The sequence below is a fragment of the Passer montanus genome, unplaced genomic scaffold (assembly GCF_014805655.1).
Source record: "Passer montanus isolate IOZ18808 unplaced genomic scaffold, ASM1480565v1 scaffold16, whole genome shotgun sequence".
In the NCBI taxonomy this organism is placed as follows: Eukaryota; Metazoa; Chordata; class Aves; order Passeriformes; family Passeridae; genus Passer; species Passer montanus.
The window spans coordinates 12,713,537-12,740,955 of record NW_024363160.1 but is presented as its reverse complement, the minus strand read 5'-3'; the positions used below and the strand labels follow the sequence as shown (position 1 = coordinate 12,740,955).

Genomic DNA, 27,419 nt, shown 5'->3' with positions numbered 1-27,419 from the left:
AGGAGCAGCAAATTATCTATATTATCTCTTTCTGATATGCATCAAAATGCATTGTTCATTATAATTTTATTCAGTGCAGCTATGTCCTGAGTTACTTCTGTAGCAGCCGTTCACTCCTTTTGGAACTGGGATTTTGAAATTAAATGTTACATGCAGATAGGTGTTTCTGTTTAATGACTTGGAATTTATTTAGTGAAGGAAGAGTGAACAGAAAAAGGAGGATATTCTTTACTACACATTAACTGGCATTAGAACTCATAACTGACTGAACTCCACAGTAGCCACTACAAAAATATTTTAAATGATAGAATGATTCCTGTATAAATTAAATAGTATATATTGGCCTTTTCTCTAATTTTCCCCATAATTGGCTGTATTATCAAGAGAATTCTGAAGAAAACTCCATGATATGTCTTAATGACTTTTCTAAAAGGCTTTTAATATACAAGGGCTGTATATATTTCATTCAATTTTTGTACTATATCTATCTTTGCACTTTCAGAGGCTATGAAATGGTCTTGCAGCACCTAATTTCTTTCTGGATTGGCAGGGTAAGATACAGTAAGTGGGTACCTGCTGAATGTGACTGACATCAATTGTTCTTTTCACTGAGGATCGAGAAGAGACAGTTAGACCTTGTACTACTTATTGCTGTAGAGCAGAAGTGTGGATCTCTCACACACTGACATGTTTAACATTTCAACAGTTCAGATCTTCTCCCAGGAATTCTAATTCTGCTTCAGCAGGCTAGTCCTGACATGGTTTCATGAAATGTGAAAGGAGAGGCAGTAGAGAGAAAAAGGAGTATTAGTCAATGCTTTAATTTAATGGCCCTCTGAATTTTAATCTCAAAGTAGGACACATTTCTGAGATCCTTTGTTCTATGTTTTAGAACAGTGTCTCTGAATGGAGCTACCTGGGGGATTGCAGAACACAGAGTATAGTGGGGTTGAAGCATCACTGTGTTTCTGATTTAAAAAGCATGAGAACAGTAGCAAAAACTGTTGCATTGTTTAAATCACAGTCAGCTTTCTGCATGATTTGTCAAAGTAAGAGGTCAGTTGCTGAGAATTACCTGCATTCTTTCAAAAAAAGATTGTAGAAAATGAAGAATTTGGCGAATTGCCTAAATTCACATAGCACTAATATATCTCAAGTGTGCATTAATTTAAGGAATTACATCATGTTAAAGAAAAAAATCTATGAGCAATAGGTTTCATCCTGGACACAGCTAATCCATCAAATGATCTGCATATTGAGAAACACATTATTTTCCATTATACAAAGCAGACTACTATGTATCACTTAAACTTTTGTGGATTTTCCTCCCTTTCTATTGCAGAACTTTTCAGCATTTTACAGGGAAGTTTCCAAAATTCTTCCCACTTATATTTGGTCCCAGTTAACTTGCATCACTCTGCAAGTACATAAATTAAATATAGTCTTTTTTTCCCCTTTCTTTAGGATTTGAGAAAGTGACTTTGGTATTATTCCAGCGTATTTTTTTTTCTGGTTTTGAACTGCTTTTTGTTGGAAAATGATTTTTTTATCTGGAATATTAAGAGGAAGAAGAAAAAAAATGTTCAAGCAGATCTTTAAAAAAATTAGTTTAAATGACCTGCAATTTTCCAAAAAATTATAAATATGATACTTCATCTTTAGAATTTAGAAAGGAGAAAACTGTGGGACTTCAAGCTAGAGTCTTACAGCAAATTCTTTCACTCCAAGTCTTTGAATATTGGTGTACATACACTAGAACATTTCTAATACTGTAATCTAAGAATGGATGCTCTTGAGACTTACCAAGTATGCCACATTAAGCTTTGTTACATAACTTTCAGATATAAATGGAAGGAAATTGAGTTTGGGAGGAACTCCAGCAGAAATTTAAATCGAGACCTAATATAATTTGTGAAAAGATAAGGAGTGAGACATAAAAATTTAAAAATACTAATAAGCATAATAATGGAGTTGTGGAGATGGTAAGATGTCACAAGCAAAAGATTAGAAGTGAAAATGATAAATGAGTGCAGATATTTTATGTATTTATTATTAATTATCAACTTCTTGATATTCTTAGCTCTATGCAATTTAGTGAAATTCATGACTGCTTCTCCCAAGGAACGTATAAGTCAAATGTCATATGAAAAATGCAGTTCATTTTCACCTAACATACAGATGAATTAGAGCTTCATCATGGTCCACATATATTGGGTGAAAACGTAATTGAAGTAGTATGTTCAGATTTTGTTCTTGTTGTGTAGTTGTGGTTTTTTTTTTAATGGCTTCTGCTGAAAATGGAAGCTAAGCAAAGCAGATCATAAAGGAGATGCCCCATTATAAACTTCTTGAAGTCCAAAGGAATTACAGTTTTGAAGCATGTGTTCTTTTACAAAAGACTGAAAATTCCTGCAGTCACTGCAAATAATCTCACCCCATCAGCAGAAGCTAGTAAAGTATCTCTGACCTGGAATTCACCTTTTTATTTTTCTCTCATCCATGTTCCTTAAAATAAAGGGTAGAAACAGAACAAAGGAAAGTATAAGAATTAGTCTCTAGATAACCAATTTTTTTAAAGCTAAATTTTAGATTTCAATATACAGTTTTGTTTTTTTTTTTTTTTTGTATCAGTGTGGTTCAGGACCAACTGAGTTATACTATGCAGACTTGTAAATATGAAAGTTTTCTCCCCAAGACTTCTCATTAATCATTATAATAGTGTATGTCAGGAGTTATATTTCATGTTGTTTATGTGGACTATTTCAGATTACCTAAATTTCAAATGTTTCTTGTTATTCTACAAAGATGCCATCTGATATCTTTATATTATGCTTTGGTAACGTTTGTTTTTTTATTTTATGTTCAAAAATGCAAATCAGCTATTCCCATTAATTCAATAAGCCTTATTGAATCTGTTACTTCTGGAAGTTAGATTATCCCAAAATAATTCTAGCATAATATTTTTTTTTACACTCAGAAGAAAAATCAGTTTCAGTCTTAGTATATGTGAAGCTTCAGTTCAGCAAGATAGAAGTTTTTTCCTAACTTAAAAAATGTGAATTTTTAAGTGGTAGCTTCAGAAGGAAGAAAAGGACCTTTGCTAAATTCTTGTCTTAAAAGCACCAGGAGCTATTTTACATTAAAAAAAGCTCTCAGAATAGAAGTTAGTTCTTTTCCTCCTGTGTTTTTGTTCAGCCACAACCTACCTGGCTTATTGTTGTGCAGAAGTGGTATTGGGTGAACATATCTGGGGAACACCACGCCTGCTTCCCCAGGAAATGGGGAAAGATGTTTCAAAACCATATCAAAGCAGGCTTCCAGATGGAGTGGTGGTAGATACGCACAGGCAGTGAAGGTGATGTGATGAGCTGGGCAGTATAACATGTTTTTCTGCAGTGGCTACTGCAAGATTGGTATCTTGAAGTTTTACAGGCAACAAACTTTGTCCCTAGTCTAGGGACAAAGGAATTCCCAAGGCAGCTGAATGTTCTCAAATATAATGAAGGAGACTGAAAAAAATCCCACAATGGTGGAACTCTGTCTGGAAATTTTAGCCTGTTTTTCAGACCTTATAAGGATGGGGTAGTTCTTTTGCCAAACATGGCACTCTACTATGTAACCACAATGGTGGAACTCTGGAAATTTTAGCCCCTTATTTAGACCTTATAAGGATGGGGTAGTTCTTTTGCCAAACATGGCACTCTACTATGTACACTGATACTATATTATTATTATTATTGTAATATTTTTACATTATTATTCATGTCCATACAGAATGATCCCACAAAACCAGGGCACAGAAATTGTCTTCATCCCATTTGAACAGGAGTATTGTCTAGTTAACTGTAATCTGGTGACCTAAGAGAGCATAAACTCTGTTTCTGGTCTGTTGAGGAAGGTCTGAAAATGCAAGCTTTTTCTTCCTGCCCTGTTCTTATGAAGGAGAGTAAAAAAGTTCATTAGATTGGAAAAGTTTAAACCATTTTTGAATGGTTCACTGCTGTGCTATGGTCCTCTCTAAAAATCTTATACATAGCATTATTCTCAAACCTTGAGCAGGACTAGTCTGTTGACAAGTAGTTAAGAAGCACTTCCATTTATGTATGTGATAAATAATTTGTTGAAGAAAACTTTCTAGATGTTGTGTTTCTTTATTAATAGATGGATTCAGTAGAAGGATGTAATAATTGTCAAACAGTATTCTAAATCCTTTGATAAACCCTTCTTCAAATAAGATGTTTGTATCTGTGTTCATATGACACACTTCACCATAACCACTCAGGTGCATCAGGAATGGAGGGAGGATCAGGAAGAAAGGGAGATGGCCAGCCTGGTAAATGGGAAAGTTAGAGGAAGTATATGCTTTACATCCCAGGTCATATAAATTGGGATTGCAAGGTTTATTCTTTAAAAAGAAATCCAGATAGGCAGTTATTAATAGACTAGTCTGGGGGTTTTACCAGAAAATATTGAAGTTTGTTGAAAACTACAGAGATGCTTCCCTTCCTCCTTTAGTTTTTTTAAGCTGGACTTAAAATGATGGCCTATAAATGAAAAAGCTTGGATACTCGGCTGTTTCAGACTTTGTGAAGACCATTATCCCAATTCCTGCAGGAATGGGCATGATCTTGTTCATGACCCCATCACATAGGTTTGTTTTTGAAAGTAGAGGAAACAGTGTTTTTCACTAAGTTTATGGACAATAAGATCAAGAAGGTAGCACATACTGTGTTCTCAAACATTAAACTGGGATTGTGGCAGCAAATTGTTTACCAGTTGGTTTTCCCTAAGACAGTTTCTTTAAAAATCAGAGGCATGAGTATACCATGAGACTGCATATCTTAAGGATGATTTTTTTTTCTTTTGAACTATTATAAACTAATAATGAAAGTTTTTTCTCCTGTATTTTTTACAGATGTGCCCTCTTTTTTCAGTTTCTTCCACCATATTGTAAGAATCCAAAATAACTGAGCCATGATGAATATTTACTACTTGTCAGTCCTTATCATCTTTCCCAAACCATGCTCATGTTCAAGTGGTAGGTTATAAGTTCTCACAGCAGTATTTTCAGACTCTCATGATATTTTTTAGGTTCACTTTTAAAGATTGTTAAAACTGCTGCTTGAAGACTGCTACTATTTTTACAGAAGGCGTTTAGTATTCAGAAGAAGAATAACAAAAAAAAAGGAACTCGACTAGTTTAAACAACAGGAAGATTAAATATTTCTCATGGAGTGAGCCATTGTTTTAAGCAGGATTTGATGGCTGTTAAACCATGAAGAAATGCAGCAATCTGGACGTTGTGCTGTTGCTAGGAGAGGTAATATTGACAACACACACACAAAAAAAATCCTAATTTTCAAAAGAGTGAAACACTCTCCTAGTGTTCACAAAGAGTGAAACACTCTCTAATATCTTCTTTAGCATTCTAGTTTTCAGCTACTTTTAAATCAGGCTCACCTAGCTATGTTTTATGAAGAATTGTTTTAAAATATGACCAAGTATCACAAGCAAGCATTAGAAAACACTTTTGAAGCCAGAGCCATCAGAAAAGATTTCCTCTCAGTGTCGGTTATTATACTTCACAGTTTTTTTCCTTGATAAAATTTCAAGCTCAGATAAAACTGCATGATACCAGGATTTCTTCAACCAGTTATTACTTGGGCATGTTTATTAAGTGGCAAAATAATGTACATTTTGGATTCTCTGAGGAGCAGAGTCCTTACTATCTGAAAAGATTTCCTCTCAATGTCGGTTATTATACTTCGCAATTTTTTTCCTGATAAAATTTCAAGCTCAGATAAAACTGCATGATACCAGGATTTCTTCAACCAGTTATTACTTGGGCATGTTTATTAAGTGGCAAAATAATGTACATTTTGGATTCTCTGAGGAGCAGAGTCCTTGAAATTAAGTTTACAGAACTTGTACTAAGGCATCATTTCTCATTGTTATGTGTATGTCTCAGATTTAACTTGTCTGCTGTTTACTCTCAGTATGTCCTTGTAGTTTACCCTGATGGCATTGCTGTCACTTACCCTGAAAGCAAGAGGCTAGTCTTTTCCCTGGGCTATGTGGTCGTCAACAGATTCTAAAAATAGTATTTTGTTCTGCTGCATGATCTTAATTTAGCTGAACTTCCTGCCTTAATCATTCCTTTGTAACAGGTTTGCCAAATCTCAGATCCTCAAGCATGCTGTACAGCCCCACAACACCCATATTCATTTCCTGCATCAGTGTCCTGTGCTAACATTGACTTAATTTGCCCTAATTCAGTGTGTCACTGGACTTCTGTAAAGAGCTTGTTCTCTTTCCATATCTCTTTCACCTTAATATTTCTAAAATGATAAAGGATGCTTTTAAGCAATTGTGATTTCGATGGTGCCCAAAACTGCATGTTGAAGTAATTTGTTTTCAGTAGGCATGTCACAAGCAATGAACTTTGATAGTTCTGGTAATCTTGTGTAAAGATTTCTAAAATGAAGCCCAGTTACCATAGCCATGTGACTGAAAATGCAGGGGAATTTTTTCTTAATGCATCTCTGATCCTCTTTTCTCAATATTATTACTTACAGTTGGCTAATCCCTAAGATTTACATATACTTCTCTTTTTCCAGTTTCTATCTTTTGTGGCCCAAGTCAGCCAGGAGGAAGGAGAGAGGGAGAAAAGAAACATATAAAGAAGTTAGATTTTTCATTATGCCTAAAGTACTTTCCTTCAGCTTACCAATCATAATTAGCATAAGGAATACTATTGATGAAAAAAGTAGCAAAACTTATCCTAGCAAATAATAATGTGTATTGGGGAAATGAAATTAGTTTTCAAATATGTTTCCATTTTGTCTTCCTTCACATTTTTTTTTCTTTCCTTGATCTACTTATTAGCTATCTCTTCCCTCTTCTATCATGTTTTTCTCTTCCTGTTGAATGCTTTTTCCTCTTTCATCAGTCTTTTTGGACTGGCACTGTGTTGTTGTGTTACTTTTATTAACCAAGCCTCACTCTCTCTTTCTCTCAAATTTTGTTCCTACTTCCAGTACTTTGGGGGAAAATGCCCACTGGAAAAGAACTCTATAGCTTCCTCTAGTTCCCCACAGGATGAGGGGATGGAGTCTTTGAACTATAACCTTTCCATTCCCTGAAATAGATTTTATAGTGAATAAAGAAATTGTGACCTGAAGCCTGTCCTCTGCTCTAGTCTCTTGCCTGAAAGACTTGGAAAGTAAAAGGGAAGTGCAAAACTCCTGCTTTGCTTCAGTGACTGTGTCTGAAGTGAAGTCCTTTGGTACTATTTAGTGCACCAATATAGATACTCATGTCCTTTACCAGTGAATTTTGGTGATATAATTGGAATTTTTGAAATTTGTGTCCCATTTGATTATAAGACTTATGTTAAAAATCTTTCAAATAGGTTAAACATTGGAAAATTCTTGAATTAAATAAATCTATACAAATTTAAGTCATCATTTTGTATGCTGTATGACTCAGTTCCAGTTACACATTCACAATCTAAATTTTCCACTGGAACCCACTTCTTAAAAAAAGTTCAGATAAAAAGTAACCTATAATAAAGTATCTTCTGGTACTCTCAGGGGTAAACACTTCAGGGTTGTCATTTGGACTAATGTACTGGCTGTTACATTCTGTCATTTCTTGTGAGTTTCCAAAATAGGAAGTTCCTAGGTCATACTTACTATTATCAATGAAACTGACTTCTGGCCAATGCCAGGTGATTGTATAAAACAGTCTACATCCATGGTTTGTCATTTCTTGTGAGTTTCCAAAATATGAAGTTCCTAGGTCATACTTATTATCAATGAAACTGACTTCTGGCCAATGCCAGGTGATTGTATAAAACAGTCTACATCCATGGTTTTTAACTGTCTTTTCCTATGCAGTAGTGTGGCTGTGAGAAAACTGTCTATTGACAGTCACCTTTTACTAATTCCTGAGTCATGTAGCCTATTGGTTTGGAGGGTATTACTTGTCATGGACTAAATCCATGTAAGAGTCTCTACTAGCATCTTAAGAACAGAGACAATGAATTTGCTCTGTTTGTTTAATTTCTGTATCCTGTACAGAAATACTGGTGTAACACTACCATGCCTATGGAATTTGGGTCTGATTTTGGGTGCATTTCCCTAGAATCAAGTTTTCTATGGCAGCTACAAACCTTCACATCCACTGACTTGAAGGTTGACCTCATTCTTCCTCATCTCTCAACATTCCCAAGGAAACAGGAGCTTCTACAGTTTGGTGTGCCCTAACTCCTTTCTGCTGACCTACAAAGTTTTAGATTCCCTTCCCCATTCTATTCACTTTACTCCTGGTAAAACATTTTCATCATGAATTCAGCTTCTTCCAGTGTGCTTGACTGTGTAGTCCACATTCTCATTATCTTTTTTTATCTACATTTAGAAGAAGAAATAAGTGATATTAGTCCCACCTTTATTGAAACTACCTTGCCTCATAAATGTGTCCAGGAATCTACAAAATCCTTATGACTTTCGATGTTTGCTGTCTTGGCTTTCAGTGCACTCAAGAATGCATTATAAAATCTAATCTAAACTGTAGTTAATTATATAGAAAATGTGATAACCAAAATGAGTAATTCCCACAATGTGACTGATTAAATAGGGAAGCTACTTAGAGCTACCCACTCATCTGTGCCCTGCACAGGTTTCATTGTGTGGCAGCTCAGTGTTCCTGGACCAGCACAGTTTACCACTAGCCAGTATTTGTCTGAATTTTGTATGTTTGCCTCTGATTCTAAAAGTGGAGCACACTGTTGTTGGTGGTTATTTCTCCCTTACTGTGATAGCCTTATAGCAGGATTAACACCCTGCAGGATCGGGATATGTGGACAGCCGAAACGGCCATTTCCCAATCCCATTTCAATCCACTTCCATAGAAAAGGATTTTCAGTGAGGGGTGCTGATCTCACAGAGATATTTTCTAATTAGCGGTAAAGTATTTCTCACTGGCTACTTAGCTTTGTTTGTTTTAATTATGCAGTGCTTTAAGTGCTGTGTCTTCCTATGTGGCATATTTTGCATATCTCAAGTTCCTTTTTTATATATTTTGACAATGTACTACTGCAGGAATACTTTGATAGTAAATGAACTTGACTTGATGATATTACAACAGCACTGCTACAAATTCCTGCTTTCTGGATTCCAGAGTAGTTAAAGAGGCTTTTGCTGCAATCATACAAAAACTCAAGTAGAAGATCTAATTATTTTGATTAATTTTGAGCCAAGTTCTTGATGTTTGTTTTCTATACATACTGAATTCTTCTATATAGAAACATCTGCTGTAAAAAAAAAGGAAAAAAAAAAAGGAAAGTCTTGAAGACTATGCAAACAATGATCATGGTATCTCTATTGGATAAAATTTCCTGGTTCATGCACTGCATTATCCCTACTGTTTGGGGGGAGGGGTGGGGGTGGGGGTGTTTGATTGGTTTTTTGTTTGTTTGTGGTTTTTGTTTGTTTGTTTGCCTGCTTGGGTTTTTTACCTTAATATGAGGAACTGCTTTGATTACAGGTAGCCTTTATAAGTGACTTTTCAGATAAAGCAAAACTGTAGCAGCAACTGCAATAAACTTTGGTTTTCCTCTCTGTTACAGCTATGCTGTTCCAGGGATGACAAAGCAAATGCATAATTTTTTTGATGACCACTGGAATTGCATGTATGCTTGTTGTAATAGGAATTCTGACAGGAATGTTGCTGTTGATTACCGGATCTGGTACTAGAAGCTAAGTTGCAGTTCAGACTTAATTCTAAATCTGTCAAGTGGCCAGTTAAACACGTTGATTTAAATATTTTTATGAATTTATTTTTTTGTTATTGACTTATTATGGAAAATCTGTAAGTTCATATTTTATAGAAGAAAGGAAGGGAAAAAAAACAGTGAAGAAAATCAGCCATATTCAAGGATCAATGACCTGACACAGTAAACAACAAGAGTTTGTCTAAGCAGCAGTGCAACTCAAGGATGCCTTAGTCCACTTCAAATATGAAATCTGTGGTGTTGCTCTTATAATGTCCACAGGCTTTTCTTTGTTGTTGTTGTTGGTTTTTTTTGTTTCTTGTTTTATTTTGTTCTTTGGTATTTTACCTAGGTGAATCTGATACTAGAAGGTAGTAATTTGAATTCAATGTCTCTGCAAATTTGAATTCTTGTTTACCAAAAATAAGTACCTGGTTTCTTCTCTTTTTTCCTGCTTGCACTGACTCATTTTTCTTATATAGGTTCTCAAACTGCCTCTCTGCCCATCTTTTTTGGTAGCTTCCAGTCATATTCCCCAGACTTTTTTACCTCTGATAGCCCAATTCTATTTCAGCAACGAAACTGACTGCAGTTGCAAAACTGGTGATGGTGGCAGTTTCTAAATAGAAAGCAAAGACTCCAAATAACAATATTAAAATATGCACTGAAAAGTAAATTTCACTAGTTGTTTTAGTGGGCTGCTGTGATTTCTCTTAGCATCTCAGTGGGAAGGACTGATAAGGTCTGGTGCCATTACAAATGTGTCACATTGTGATACATAAATTGGTGATGTAAAATAGACAGTTTTTTGATTTTGTGAATGTAAAACAGGAAAATTCTTCTTAATAGTAGGAATCATTTCATAAAACCTAATAAAATAGGCTGAAAATGTTTTGACCTTAGTCAACTAATTTCAATCCCATCAAAATAAGGAAAGAACATAGTTAAATATTGGTTTGGTATGGGATTTGAAGTTTTTTTTTTTTTTGTCCTGGGTCAATTAAAAATTACTTATTTGTATTGTTTTTTATTGAAGCTAATGAAACTTCTGAATTTCTCTGAGAATAGATTGTGTAAATTCTTTCAGTTATTCTTACCTGGTTAGTACAAGCTCTCTCAAACCATACTGGTATTTGTGATTCAAACTGTATCAAATGAGCAGAAATTATATCTATTGGAAAAATCCTGGTTTGCGTTTTCCATGGTATATGGGAAAAATTTTAGTCGATTGAAAAAACGGAAATATGTGCTTCTTTATACTCTTGTAAACTGGGCATAAAACATATTCATACTATTTTAATTCAATAATCTGTAACAAGTCTGATATCATTTAAGTCTGATTTCATTTAATCTGGTTACAGTTTTCATTATTCATTTCATATTATTATTTTAATTTTTCTTAAGCAGGATATACAGATTTTTAAAATATCACCATGAATGATTATTTTTTCATTAAGAACTGCAATTAATGCTGGATATGTCATATGCTTATATATGCAGACATAAATATATTTGTCAGGTTTTCATAAAAGATCTAAAAATCTCAAATAAGTACTTCTCAAGTATTTACAACTGTTAATTTATTTTCTAACCTCCTTTATGATACTGATACAATGTTTTTGGCTTGTTTCTTTTTACTTAAGAGAAATTAAAAGATGCAGTATATGTGGAAAGTCTCACTGAGTTATTGGCATTAGGCATGTTGCCAGGGGCATGAAATTTACATTTGAGTGTGAAACAATTGCCTTGGCAGAGGAGTGCCAGTATGTCTTCTATATGGAAATTTTGTGTTGAGAGATAATGGAGGGCAAATCCACACTGCAGTGCCAAATAGTCAGAGAAGAACTTCTCTATTTCTGACAAAAGGCACTATTATTTAGGCAAAACTGAGACATTTTCTAAATCATGTCACAGTTCATGCAGCCTCCAGAGCAGTGAAGAATAAGGAGACATTTAGTACAAGCCTGAGCTCTGACATGTGCACTATTCTCTTTGAAATCATGTACATAATTGTACTTGGACACATCTACTGAATCACCAAAGGGTAACATTGGAAAAGTGAGAAACCAGGCAAAAGATTTTTTTTCCTGACAGCGTTCGAGACTTTGACCCAGAGCCAAACTTTCATGCTCCAATTTGCCACAGTGCGTTTCACATAATGACACACAGCGACAGCCCATTGCCATTTAATATCACTGTTTTGAGATTATTCTCCTCTAATACTTCTTTTCTTTCTGAAACATTGTGTGTTGGGTTGTTTTGGGGCTTTTTTGTGGGTGTTTTGGTTTTTTTTTTGTTTTTTGCCATTTGCAATAGCTTTCTTTTGCCAAGCCAGAACAGACTGGGCAACTTGTTAGGTCATTTTTGTGGGTGTTTGTTCAGGGGGATACTAGATAATTGTTAATGCAAACACCACTGAATAAACAAACAGAAGCCCAAGAAAATTCATTCAGTTAATAGTGCCTTCTGAATCACTGACTATGGAAAAATTGTTGTTTATAGAGTGAATCATTAATTTGGCTTGCATATGAGATAGGCTTGCCACTAAAATAATAAATTATGACTGGCAGATAAATACCATACTTGTTTTAACCAGGGTAAAATGAACAAAACATTAAAAACCATGTTAGTTAGTAATTGCCAACTTCAATTCTTTTGAAGCATGAGCTTTGCTAAAAGCTGGACATTTTGTTAAAGACCTTTGTCAGGTAATTATTTTCCTCCCTGCCAAAGAACTGCACAGGTTTGCTGATTCCAAAGTTCATCTCAGTCCTTGCACTGTCAGGTAGATTGAGGTACATACAGCTTAGGGTCCTCCACCTTCTGGAACATCCTTCTTCTTGCATTAATTTATTAAAACTATAATTCTCTGCGATAGATATATAGATCTCCCTTCATGTATTGAACTTTGTGAGGAGGTATGAGGAAGTGCTTGAATCTAGAGACTGTCTGTTGCCAACTCAATGAGAAATTTTTCAACAAATGAGTCCATTATGTAAATTACTAAAAATCATTATTCTAACTGAACATAAGTAACTCAGTGGTCAAACAAAATATTATTCAAGTGTTCTGGAAACCAATAACTGAATGAGAGTTTATTAATCTGCAGTTACTCATCTGCTCCTTTGATTTACTGTGGTATCTGCATGCCTCTGACCACTCTCTAGTACCAAACACCTTGTGGCAAACTGGATGGAATGAATTTGGATTTGAAGTAATGTGTCTCTTTTTTTCCAGAAATGTTTTTATTTCCTGTAAAGCACAAAGGACTATTTTCCCTATTTATAATAGAGAAGGTTTAGGGTTTAATTTTAATTATTGCTAAAAAAAGGTCTTGCAGACTTACAATGTCTGTATGTTTAATTTTATACTACACATAAATACAACAGATATGGTTTTCTTCAGACATTTTTACAATAACGAGTCCAAAATATTTTGGCAAGAATAGAGGCAGAAGGACTTCAAAAGGCAAACATTAGTAGTAGGCTATTATCATAAGTAGTTGCTGGTCTGTGATTTCTGCCTTTGAAATATGGTTTTAGTCTCTTTCCCCATTAGCAGTTCAGACATTTCTCAGACAATAAGAATTTCTTGTGATTTTTCTCCATCGATTAAGACATAGGCAAGTGATATGCAGTGATATCATATGCTAAATAAAATTACATTTGAAAATGCATAATTCCTACAGTTATTTGTGCATACAGTATTGTATTCTTACTTGTGCTACTGACCTTGAGAATGAATTGTTTCATACTGTCAGTAGTATTTAATTTGGCTTGTGGTACTTCCTACACTCTGCAAAGTGTCTCTTCTTGATGTTGTGCACATAAAAAAAAATTCTTTTTGTTTGTTATCTTATTTCATAATTGTATACTGGAATGTTCAGTCACCGAATTACTTTGTGAAATTACATCTATTATACCACTGGAATATGACCTGATTTATTATAAGAAGATCAGAGCATAGCTCAAGTGCTCAGTGCATTATCCTAAATGAAGCTCTGTCTCTGAGGGCTGCCCCTCATCTTTGCCGTTATGTTTTAGCCATTGATTTCCCTTTAGAACACAAATGCCATAAAAATACTGCTTGGTAAATGTTTCTTCAGTATTGAATAACTGCTTTTTCTGCCAAGGAGGTGTCAAAGTCTCTTCCCAACCTGTCTGTCACACACTGTTCCTTTTACATGCATCAGCAGAGGTCAGCTAAATAGGTCTGATAACTCAGTTTTAGGGAGATGCAGATTGCAAGGCAGGATGAAAGGATGGCAGGTAACTTTTCAAAGCTTGCTTGTTTACATTTCTTTGATTGCAGTGGTTCCCCTTTGGAGAGAGGCATGCTGCCTTTGGAGCCTTCATTTCTCTTTGAGTGATATGGGCTGTTCAAGCCTCCCTCCGTGCCTGCAAACCAGGTTCTGTCCTGGAGCTGTCTCCTCTGCATCTCCTCAATTCAAAGGCACAGGCAGCTCCTTTCTCACATTCTGAAGCACAGTTTGTCCAAAGCAACCTAATGGTGGGGAGGGGCAAAAAAAAAAATTATCTAGGCTGAAGGAAGCTCCTATGAGAGCTAGAAAGTTGCTCAGGTGAAAGTGGCTGTGATTTGGAGATGTGGTTGCAGAGATTAGCCAGAAGCTTATCACGGATATCTGTAAGCAATGGGTTTCACAGTTTATCATTTTACAATTATTTTTTTTTTGCAATTACTTAGGTTTATATTTCCTGCCTTTTTTCATGTGCTACAGGAGGAGACAGTTAGTAATCATTGGGGCTTTTACCAGCATAAGATATAACATTTCTGCATGATGCATGATATGTATTCCTGTAATTTAATTATCTAGAGTGTTTATTTGGGGGAAACAATGACATTTCTGAGATTATTTATGAGGTACTGCACTTTGTAATCAAACCTTCTGTGTGCTGTTTGTAAAACATCAAGTGTTATAAAATTTCTGGTAGTTGGAAAAAAGAACATTGATAATGGGCTGACATTCGCTGTGCAGCTGCAGATGAGAATCAGCAGGAAATAGAGAGAAGCAGAAGCGTGGCAGCTGTATTGAGAAGATTAGTTACTGAGATGTTGCCTGCCTGAGAAATACATAAACTCTCTGCAAGGAATTTTATTTTGTGTTGAGAATGGTGTAGCTCCAGCTTTACATTTTAGACAATATTTTAGTAGTAAGAATTTTCTTTCTCATATTTGTGATAATACAAATATGTCTGAATTAAGTAAAAAAATGCATAATGCCTAAAAAAACAAGAATAAAAAAGTAGTCATACTGAGTTACAGAAATGAACAGGGTTAGATAAGGCTTAGATCAAAGAGTAGCTAAAAGAGAATGAAAATGGAATTGACTGTGGAACCAAAGTTGCCCAAACCCAAACTTTGAAGAACTTTTATTAATAAGGCAGAACATAACAGAATAAACTTTTGACTGCAGTAGGAATTAGTGACCTGCCATGACCAGGGCCCAAGGAAGGAGAGCACTGTGCATTACTTCAGTTTATGTTTGAAAGATACATGCTCTTATAGTTCCGGAAGGATAAGAAGTCCTCAGAATATTTGGCTAAGGTGAGTAAAGTCTCTTTTCGACTTCAGTTTATTCAGCTGCAAAAAGAGTTCATAAAGATTACAAGGAAACATACTTTGTAACACAATGACTGACCCACCAGAGAGAAAATCTTTGAAACAGTAATAGTGACCTTGATTTTATGAGTATTTTTGATAGCAAAATTACAGATACAGTTTGTTATTGGATCTTGCAGCTCATGGAAAGCTGATAAGGAAGGAATGATGATGGGTCATTTTCAAATTTCTGAGTTGTAACCTAGCCAACCTAGGCTATCTCTGCTAGAAATTAGTCTAGAGAACAGGCTGTGAACCAGGCAGAGCTCAATAAATAGAGAACATTAACCTCATATGTGTGCTGTTCAATAAAACTGCATTCAGGCCAGCAAAATAAATAAAGAGACTAAATGAAAATATTTTATAATTATTAAGAGGCTTAATTGTAACTATTAGGTTTTAAATTTTTGTACTACGTGAGGAATTTTGAATTTTATTTTAAACGTAGGCTAAGAGTGCAAATTTTGTGTTGGAAATTTGAGTACTATACCTATACAAGTAATGGCAAACACATTATTAATGAAAAACAGCAATAAAATACTTGGTGGAGAGAATATTGTCACGGGATTTTTTTTTTTTCTGCAGGGATTGAATTAAACTGCTGTTTTGCCCAGGACTGTTTTGTGTTTCCTGAAAATGTTACTGTCTGATGCATGAGTTTCTATTGCAGACCCAGCAGCAGGACACTGTTCGTAGCCTCTGCTAACACACTGTTCCAGTGGCTTCAGCACATAAATAAATGAATGCATAAGTGTGCATGGTAATGAATACACTTTAAGTAAAGGCCAGGCAAAGTAATAATCGCAGGATTTGGTGTGACATTTTGCCAGCACTCACACGTATTCCTGACTTTTCTAACATTTGTTTTTCAACTCATAAATATTTCTGGAGAGTAAGCACACTGTTAAATGACAGCAGTTTCTGTGGAGAGATTAGGTACATTAATAAAATATGAGACAAAAGGTACTGGTGAATGATGGTTTTTAATTAGAGGAGAAAAGAAAAAAAAAAGGTTTTTTTTTTAAAAGAGAAATACTTGTCTTTATTTTTGTTATTTTTGAGTATACTCTTACTTAAGAAACAAAAATTGGAATACACACAAGGGAAGAAATTTACACTTGCAATAAGAAAAGTATGTTTGAATGTCCTGTGAAAGGGAGGAGGTGACGGGAACACAAGCATTCCCTTGATTATATTCAATGAAACCAGGTTGTGTACTTTATAAGAACAGGAAGAACTTCTAACATCTTCCTAATCCTGTTGCAACTTTGATCATTTCTGCTTTTAAGCAATGGCTATAACTGGATCTAGCAAAGAGAAGTGCAATGGCTCATCTCAGCCAGATGATTTTTATGTTTTACTATGTCTTTTTCATTCTAATCAAATCTTTCTCTTCATTTTAGACAAATATCACTTGCTGTGTCATAGCACATGGATTTCAGGACCACCTGTGAAGAGGTAGGATCAGATTTTTTTCAAATAGTAGAATGAAAATCAATGAACTTTTAATCCTTTTTATATGCAACATACTTTCTCCATCCCCCCCACTTTTCTTTTCTTCACCTGAAGTTTTAGGAATTATATAGTAAAATATAAGTTATTCAGCTGATCATTTCATGGTGGCAGATGGACTTTGTAATAGAAGATGAAAGAATTTGCACAACTGTATTCATCACTAGACCTCACCTCTGTTCCCATTTACCTCTTTAGACACAATGTAGGTGCAGGCAGCTACATTTTGTGTGAGCTTTGCCCTTCTTGAAATTGTTTATGTCTGAAAGCCTGTACATGAAGAAAAAGTCAGTGGAGTCGGGAATCTGTCTGGTGCTGCCCAGCAGAATCAAGGGGGAAATGTAGAAGTATGGGAGAAAAGTGGGTAGGGAGAAGGGAAGCTGTGGAGATGACCAAAATGGAAAGCAATTCCATTCAGATTTAGTGAGGTAAGAAAGTAATTTTTGCCTAGAATTAGTTTCATAATAGCAATGGAAAGTACTTCAGTCCCCCTCCACTAGAGATGAGGGAAGGGCTTTCTGTGTTTATACTAATTTGTCTATAAGAAATCAAATAAAATGTATTTGTAGACATTAGCAAGGGCATCTTATTTACTCAGAGATTGTCTATGTACAATTGTTTTAATATGATTTTAACTACTTCAGCAATTGAGACACAGTGAGAACCATTTACAGAAAATTATGTAATGATTTAAATGCATTATTGTAATTTAAAAATCATGACAATTACCTGTACACTGAAAACCACAAACAGCATTTAGGAAGGTAGGACTGGAAACAAGAAAACTTGCTAGAACTTTTAAGTGTGACCATGATCCCATGAAAAAATAGAAGTGAAGGGATTGGAACAGCACTAAAATCAAGAACTAACTGCAGCTATAGCCAATTGTGAGTTGAGAATCAGAATAAATTAGGGGAGAAGAAAAAATAAGCAGACTAAAGAACACTGAATCATGACAGCATTCTGAAATGAGTAGTAGGGTCAAAAAGTAATATTAAAATGAGCCCTGCATTTGGGAAAGAATACTGTGATGTTTTTCCAGGATGGTATATATATCAGGCTGTAATAACTCAGAAGATGCATGCACAGTGTAAATTCTATAGCAATATATCCCAGATTATTTACATGGAAGAAAGTATACTTACTAGTCTTGAGGTTTGTCTTTTCAAATAAAGTATTTTCAGTTGGAAGGAGCCTTCAATGATCATGTAGTCCTGCTTCCTAACTCCTTCATGGCTGATCAAGAGTTAAAGCATGTTATTAGGGTGTTTTTGTTTTATTATTATTATTTCTTTTTGAATGCACTTATTCAGGTAAAGAGGAAGATAAGTATTTTCATGGGTTTTTTTTATGGTGTTATTCTTCAAACTCTACGGACTATTTAGTGACATTTAACTTCACACTGTGTCCAGCGGATGTAATGACAAGAGCAGCCACAGAAAGACAACTTGGCATATGAGTGCCTTTGCAGTGCAAGTGCACTGACAGATTTGTTTCATTCTGTATCTAGTTTCTAATAGGGGCATTGATTTCAAATTCAGCTCTTTAAAAAATCAGCTGATTTGCAGATCTTCCATGATGGACAAGGGAAGGAAAGGATGATTCCACCTATCCTAAAAAAAACCCTCCATAATCTGGAGATCGCAAAGTTACTAAGTTACTAAGAAGTTTTTGATAATGGCAATAAAAGCTTTTCTGAAGCATCTTGGATGTCTGATCTTCCTCTTCCCCTTTTTGTTTCCTTTTGTCTGCACATCCCAGTGTTATAGCCGCTATGCTGCAGAAGAGCTGAAATCATTCTCCCAAACTGATGAATGCAGCTCAGATTCTTGTTGCTGCTTCCATCTTTAGTAATGGCAGTAAATGGTTTGAGCTGAGTTTCAGTTAGCATAAAACCAAAATTTTCCACATAGATGCACTGAGGATAAAGCATGTTTTTCATGGTGTCCATGACATATTCAATCTTTTTTTTCCTCAAATGACTTTTCATTCTAATTAACTGCTGCTCTAGTGCACCAGAGGTCTCCGAGGGAACCTTAGTTCTTTCATACTACTGATGTTTTCATGCATCCCTAATTTCTTCTAGTGTCTACTAGTGAGATTTGGTTTGGGATTCGGACACTGAAATAGTCTTGTCTCCTCATAGGCACCTGCATGTGCACTTTATGCCTAAGTTCCTGCAGCAGATCTGATTGGAGCAGTCAGGGTTATTATAATGAGAGGTTAAACAGAGATATGTAGAGAGGTAGAGTTTGTTTCCAGTCTCAAAGTGATTTCTAGCATCTTAATGATTACTTTCTCCCCCAAGCATCTTATCTTCAGGCTATGCTACCTTTCAAGGTATCTTAAAGTAGTTTTTGTCTGCGGGAAAATAATTTCTGTGCTAGACAATTCAAATGGCACTACAAAAAGAGGACATCTTACATACATATACACATTTTTAAGGGAAACTACCTGCTATCTGAAGAGGTGATTTTTTTTTTTTGTGTGGCTTCTCTGCTTGCTACTTGTGGGAGTTTTTCACTGTTTCATATTTCATTATTTAGTATTTCATGCTCTTTTCCCTCACTTTTCAGCAAATACATTAATTTTTTTTGGTTCTTTCGTTTAACAATTTCAAAGCCATAAGACTAGCCAGCTCCTCTTTTACCCTTTATCCTGAGCTTTTTGAACTTTACAAGAGCATAAATCACAGAGTCACTGGGTTCTTAAAATGCTCTCCTGTACTCACTTGACCTTATTCTATATTCTGAAAACTATCTCTTGCAAGATAACCTCAGTCTCTGACATAATACTGTCCTCTGCAGTGAAAGTATTCTTCTGTTGAAACTGAAGACTTTGGATGATTATAATGCATTAGAACATCTTCCCCTATGTTTTTTTTTAAGTTCATATTTTCCATGTATTTTATGAATAAGCTGCATTAGCAGCTTTCTAACTTTTTGAAATCTCATTCTTTACTTCTAATAGCTTGGCTTCTTCCCTGCCCCCAGTATAGCATCAAACTTTTTAAGTTAATAAATACCCCATTCATTCCCTGCTTACACTCTATTCATTTGTTTTCACGGAAGTGTCCATTGTTTCTTTGAAGGATTAATTTGAATTGGTAAACTGTTTGTCCTCTGCTTTATGAGTTCTAGAAATATTCTTCTAGACTTCACAAGCTTCATAATTTGATATGTTCTGTTACTCAAAGGTGTAATGACCTCTATTTCAACATCCATCTAGTTGGGGGGGGGGGGGCTTTCCTGCAACAAAATATGTTTTAAATTTTAAGCCATATTTACCTTCCTTGTGAATTTCTTCCCTAAATATTGTTATATACTTTCATGGTCTTTTTCTAGTCACCTTTATGTCATTTTCTGATTCACACATTTCAGACTAAACTGATGTTTTCCTTTGTTTATAAATCCTGTTAAATAGCAATAGAATAGGTTTCTGGGATTTTTCTTAGATGAAGCTTGAAGTCATGATTTCACCTCAAAATTGCATTGTGGAAAATGACTCACAATTTACAATGTCTGTTAGAATGTAATAGGTGAAGTAAATTTGAAGAAACATACATGTTCTCACAATAGCCTTGAATTTTATATTGCTTTATCTCGAGTTCGACTCCATAGTCACAGTAAGCTCATTGGCAACTCAGACATCAAAGTGGCATCCTTACAGTGTCAGAAAAAGAAAATTTTTTCTCTGAAAAAGTACTGTAGCTTACTAAGAAGCTCATATATATACATATTTATGTAAATATATATATTTTCCAAATTTCTAATTTACATTTTATATTGAAGACTGTATTAAACAAGGACTTTCTCTGTAAGAATTCATTCTTATAAAATCACTTAGAATACTACAGCAAATACTTACCTGGAAAATACTTGACAAATCAAATTAAAATAAGTTCAAGTCAAGTCCAAATTCACAATTTTTCTGCAGTTCTTTCAGACTGGAGTGTAAAATTCATATGCAGGAATGGACTTGCTGTCCCTTGGATTGGAAAGTGTTGGTATCTGATTGAAGAGGCTCTGAATGACAAGCTGAACACATCCCTGTGTGTCTGGGCTGCATTCCAGTTTTTGACAATATAAGGGCTGTTCACTTAAGCTAGCAATACCTCCACAGAATGTGTAACTGGACTGTTTAAAAAACATCCCATATATGGTTCTGACACATATTCCTGCCTCTTGAATCCTTTGCTATTACCTCCTTAAGTCCAACTCCATTACCTCCTTAAACCTCTGATTCAATTTCCTTTTTTATTATCATACTTACGATTATGAAGCAGTGACAGGCATATCTCCAAATATTCAGAGGTCAGCCTCAGTTCAAATAAGCATCCAAAAGGGTAGATATTAATCTGAAGGAGCTAGGTACACATTTAAGGCAGTTTTGTAACCCATTCTCCTTACACCTATCATGTTCTTGATAGTAATAAATTTCAAGGCTTAAAACCAAATTGCAGAGGCTTACTTTTAGGACATAACAGTCAAAGTAGAAACTAAAAATCCAGGTCACCTTGCATAGAAAATGTGGTGAGTGGTTTTTTTTTTTCCCTTCTTTCTTGCTTCCACTCATTCTTGGACTAAACTATTCTGGAATATTTGTTGAAGTCTTCCTGCTGATATGAAACTATGAGAAGCAAAGCTAAATAAATAGTTTTATTACTGTAGCGCAAAAGACATAAAGTAGCATAAAGAAGAATATATAGCCATGTCTTGAAAAGTAATTACAAGTATTTAAAATTGCCTGAAAGACTGAGAAACTCTCTTTGAGAACCAAACATTGGAAATGTTTTAGAATGTTTTTTTCCTTGTCATAAATGACAAGAAAAAAACCAAAGACATAAAATGAAAAAAAAAATCAACAGAAAATCTTCAAGCAGACTGATACAGGCCAGATAAATTTAAAAAAATTTTGGAAGTTCTGCAGGAAATTTACTTCTAAATCAACAGATAACTTTAATAATGTTTCTCCTGCAGTATTTATTTTGGGATGTGTTTTGTAGGTACCCTGCTGCTAGTATAAATGTAGGAACTGTAGTTTTCATGTGTATTTTCACTGAAATTAATTCCTAAATTTTTGTGAAGGCCATTTAACAAATGTGGAATGTTTGTTTTGGCATGTAAGAATTTCTAAGTTCCTTTTAGGAAAGGAATCTTTAGGACAGATCTTTTACAAAGCCCCTATGGAGAATGTGCTGTAAGTCAGGGTACGATTTTTAAGTGGCCTTTTTTCATTGCCCTGCTGCTAATAATGCATGTGACCATGTTCTTTGGAAAAGCAGTCTGCCTAAAGGGCTTTACCCGTCTCTGCTTTCTCTGATAGTGACCTGAAGCAGAAAGTTCACCACAGACTGGTGTGATGAAGCAAAGGGAGATCAGTTTTCAGCCCCTCTTGTAATTATATTAGTTCAGGAACTGTAAGCAGTTCCCAGGAGATCAGCTCTTGCTTCATCAGTGTTCTTATCTAACTCATCTTGAAACTGTGTGGAATGAGATGACAGAGGCAGCCTTGTGTGGGTGCAACATTCACTGCATCTATTACTTAGGTACCACTACCTTCCCTCATCACTGCTTTTGCTTGAAGCCACAGGCTCTTCTCTCACATGGAAACCCTTTCACCAATGTGCATTCCTTAACACACCTCCTCTGCTTCATAAAAATGTGCAACTTCAAACACTCAGTTTTCTTCCCATCTTTTCAGCACAGGAGCCCAACTCTATGAATAAGGTGATGTTCTTGGTGAATTGGGCTCAGTCAAGGTTTATTGAACTCTGCTTCTGTCTGCATGTTCGCTGTGAGGTGATGCAGTGTACCATGCGTTTGAGCACAAGGGGATGCCTTGCACGGCCCAGCAGCTCAGCCAGCGAGCTGTTTGTGTCCTATTGCTGTAAGACAGGAGTAGGGCTCAGCCCTCTGCCAGTGACATAGGGAAGGCTTGGAGGAAAAAGTTTTGACATAGCCTCACATGAAATCTCTTAAAAATTGGTGTCAGGAACAAAAGGCATTATCAGCCATAGCTCTGCACTCCCACATCTCATGCACACATGTACACACACATGCACACCATCTAAGCTCTTCAAATGTAAGAGGGGGCAGGGCTATAGGCTATACAGCTGATCAGAACAATTTTGCACAATAATTTTGGACGCATGAATAAAAATGTTGTTGTGTGCAGCAGTTTGCATGGAAGTGTATATACAGGTTGTCTTCTGTGATTTCCAGCTCTGGAACAGGAATTCATACTTTTATTTTACTCAGTTTGTTGAATACTTTGAAGGGGGTGAGTGAGAGCAGCAAGAAAGAGGTTTTAACAGACAAAAATGAAACAATTTAATTCCAGTCTTTGTTCTCAAGGTCTTCCTTCGAAGTTACCTAATAAAACTCAACTACATTCTTCTCCTTAACATGGTTAATGCAGCTGTCAGGTTGGAGAGGGAAGGAGCTAGTATAATTGAAGATTTAATTTTGAACTGTATTGTAAACTAGCTTTTATAAAACCCAAAAACAGTAAAGTGGTTCATTACATTTTAGAATGTCTGATGTAAATAAGGTCTCTCAGTGTGTGTGATCAATCTTTCCAAGGGCCAAAATATTTTGCTGTTCCCAAGCTTGATTTGCTTGTTCAGGCTGAATAAACTCAGCTCATATGCATTTAGAAACTGACTTGAATTTTAATTTTATTCTAATGTCTAATTGTGCCTGCTGTGGTTGCCTCTAATTCCTACAAAGTAGCCCCTCAGCTTTTGCAGAAAGGCTCTAGAGATTTTATAAGGTTATTGACCAAATCAGAAATGTGCAATCAAGTAAGGCAGAGTTACTTTACCCAGTGTATGAGAGACAGAATTTATTCTATTGCCAGTTATCCAGGGAGGAGGAAAAGCAAACTTTGCTGCAGAAAACAGGCACTTTCTAAGTTTTAGCCCCTTTGTTTGACCATAATTATTTACAATCCGCATTGTTCAACTTCCACGGTCACTTACTGCTTCCTTCACAACTTCAAGGAGAAAGGAGGCATCTTGATGTGTAAAGGAGACATCTTGATGTGTAAAGGAGAAGTCCCAAGGACATGACTACTATTTTAAAATTGTAACATTTTATGTATGATATGAGAGAATTTTTCAGTGGTACCGAAAACCTAACTCTGTCTGTGATCCATTTATTTTGTCTGTGCACATTAGTCAGTTTCTCTCTTGTCTTGCTCACAAAAAAAAACAAACAAAAAAAAACCACCACAAAAAAACCCCCACCCTATTTTTAGAAAAATAGTGTAGGAAGACTGTTGACCAGAGGTTCGACTGACGTCAGTGTGAGCTCAATGCATGGAGCCCTTAATTTTTTTTCTTCTTCCTACCTAGATTAAGAATAAAAGCAATGTCAGAGCCACTTTCAAAGTCATGGCTGAGTTATACACGTTTGCTCCTGGCATCCAAGAAAAAACAATTTCCAAAGTTTGAGTGTTGAGTATGAAGCAGAGCTGACAGAACAGTTTGTCAGTGGAGAACATTATATAGAGCTATTTTAAGATTGTCCTCGACCTTTCCACCTCTTTTAAAGCCTTGTGAGAGAGATTTAAACTTCTCTTTTGCCAGTGGCCTACTGTCAGTTCCATATTTGTGTTTGTTCTCTCCATGCTATGGATGTAAGAGCACATTATGGGGAGATCTTCCAAATCCTCTTTTACACTCTTGTCTGAGAAAGAGCCCTCAGATTCAGCCAGGTCAACCTTGGCACTTAAAGTTCAGAGAGATACTTTTCTTTCCTTGATCTCCTCTTCAGCCAACTTTTTATAGTTCGTAGATTGAAAACTGACCTGAAGATAGTGAAGGTTTTATTATTAGCACTGATGAGTCAAAAGTTTTCAATTCTTTTTATATGGGAATTTTCTACTGAGATACCTATGTGTATATATCTATCTATATATGTATGTATCTATGCAAATACTTATGCTGATGAATTACTTGTAAGGCTAAGTTTTTAGATTGTTTGTAAGCAGATTTCTCATGTAAAAAATGCTCTACCAGTAGGAATTGTGTCCAATGACAAAGTGCTATGAAAAGTGCTATTTTCAGCTTCATAAATACTGATGGTACTTTCACATGCCAACTTTTTCAGTGCCCACCCTCTCGTGTATAATGCCCCAAAAGTAGGTACTACTGCAAAGGCACTGTTCATTGCTGAAAAATCATTTATTATATATTGAAGAATCCAACAGAACTCCTGATCTTTAGCCATAAGTGTAAAATGTAGAAATGGAGCAAGAACTAAGTTACTATAGGGAGTTTTAGTCTTTGATTTATTTTCTCTTATTCTTAGCTCAGCATCCTCATTTGAAAAGGAACATAAAAAAGTTAGTTAAATCCACATTGTATTCACAAAGAATAAACAGCCCACAAATGGGTTCGTGTAGCTGTTGATACTCACATTTGGCTCCTTTGGAGGTGTTATTGTTTATGTTTTTGTGTCAAAAATAATGTAATATGTGAAGGAACAGCTTTTATTTTGTGTCCAAGTGGGGTGTCATTTAATGAAAAGGCAGAAAATAAGAGCACAGCTGATTTGAAGCAATTTGGAAGGAGTTTCACAAAATCATTAAGGGTGAAATAGCACCTTCTTGTAAAATATGCCTTTAATATTTACTACTGTAACACTGTAACATTTGCTCTCTTGTAGTCTAAACTCAGTAAATAGTGATCATTGAAAATAGTTTTGGGTATTTGTTAACAAGTTTATGGTGACTGTACCTATCCATCAAGTATTCTTATTCAAAATATCACTACTAACAATTCTAAGTGCTAACTGAAAATAACTTTTTTTTCTTTATCCCTCTTTTGAAGACAAAGACAGGGGTTTGTTTGCTGCAGGATGGTAACCAGGAGCCTTTCAAAGTGCGACTGCACTTAGCCAAAGATATTTTGATGATCCAGGAGCAGGATGTGATCTGTGTGTCTGGTGAGCCTTTCTATTCTGGTGTAAGTAGTTTTTATTTCTTCTTTGAGATGTTCTTTACAAAGAAACAGAGCTGTGTATATGTGTGTGTGCGGGTGCATACACACATCTGTATGCATTTGCTCCCATGGATTGGTATTTTGTTTTACACTGTTAACACAATGCTTCTTTTGTGATATCCCATCTAAGAAACACTAATAAGGTAATAAGGTCTATGCATGACTGCAGCACTGTTTCTCTTCTCTCACCTCTGGGTATTGGAGCCAATGGATGTGGGAGGAATGCCACAAACAGTGGTGTTTGCAGGGAGTGCAGGGACCTCAATGTACTTATGTATCTGAGTATTGTCTGTGGAGTTGATAAGATAATTATGTCAAGGCTTTGCTGGTAGAGGAGTTACCTTTTATCCTCTGTTGCTTGGGTTTCTTCCTGTGGTAGCCCAGCACTAGACTTCAGGAATGCTGTGAGAGTCACTAGCTTTAACAGCATATCATGTTAACAGACATGGAACAGTGGGATAATACAATTTAACTGTTTTACATGATGTGTCAGATTGCTTATTTAAGCATCATTTTGTGCAGGAGAAACTACAATTATTTGGAAAATATGTAACATTTTATTTAGAATAATGCTGTAGGGTTTAGAGCTATTGTAATGCGAAGTTTTTATTTAATATTAGAAGATAGGTACAAAAATAATAGAAAAATAGCATTAATTTCGATAGACATTTTTATAGATACTGTAATTAACTTTGTAGAGATATTTTTAAGATTTATGTGAAACTATCATAAACATTTTGGTCTCCCTTTGAGCTAAATAAAATACTCATTGAATTTCATGTTAAATCTTGTGAGGTGTAGTAGTGTGATATCTGTTCATACAAATGTTTAGTTAATGCTATTATGTCTATTTCATTATTTAATTACTGCTGTTGCCACACACTTGCATCTCTAAATACAAGCACAATAAAAAGATAAAAAGCACAAATGAAAAATAATTGGTAGAATGTTAACAGTGCAAAGAGTGTGAAAAATCAATGAAAAAATGTATCAAATTATCCTTCTCATTATTATGAGTATCTCAAGGTGAATTCTTCAGAGCTTTTCTTTGATACAAGACGAGAACATTGCTTACAGTCTCCATAGAGTCTGAGTTTATTTGCTTGACAAATCTGACATTAGCTCCTGACTGTTTCATGCTGAACAAATGCAGTTTGCTGATACAGGTCTGTATCCTTTATGTGGATTATGGATGCTCCTTTTAACAATCAGGCTCTCCTGTTCCTCAATAGACAGGACATCCAGCAGCCAGGCTAAAAAGCAGTTATGAGTTCAAGCTAAAGCTGTAGTTGTTCAATTAGCAACATACACTGTGGCACCATTATTCCACCAACACCATTCTGACTTTATTTATTAAAAGATTTTATCACTCAGAAATATGACTTTCATTAATCTGCTGTAATATCTGTAATATCCTGCTGAACTTGTTATTTAAATGTCTTCATGGAACGCATATTAATTTTTTTCCCTTTTCACAAAAAGGCTTTCTCTTACAGTATTTCTCTCTTT

At 35.4% G+C, this 27,419-nt stretch overlaps 1 protein-coding gene across 3 annotated transcripts in view; it reads left to right on the top strand.

The window, feature by feature from the left end:
* The window catches only part of SNTG1 (syntrophin gamma 1), a 318,307-nt gene that overhangs the window by 142,991 nt on the left and 147,897 nt on the right, over positions 1 to 27,419 (top strand). For all 3 annotated transcript variants that reach the window (XM_039703013.1, XM_039703012.1, XM_039703010.1), the window contains exons 2-3: positions 16,795 to 16,849; positions 25,740 to 25,874. In XM_039703013.1, coding sequence (XP_039558947.1) covers positions 16,823 to 16,849; positions 25,740 to 25,874 — 162 coding nt within the window. In that variant the 5' untranslated portion in view covers positions 16,795 to 16,822. The remainder of the gene's footprint in view (positions 1 to 16,794; positions 16,850 to 25,739; positions 25,875 to 27,419) is intronic.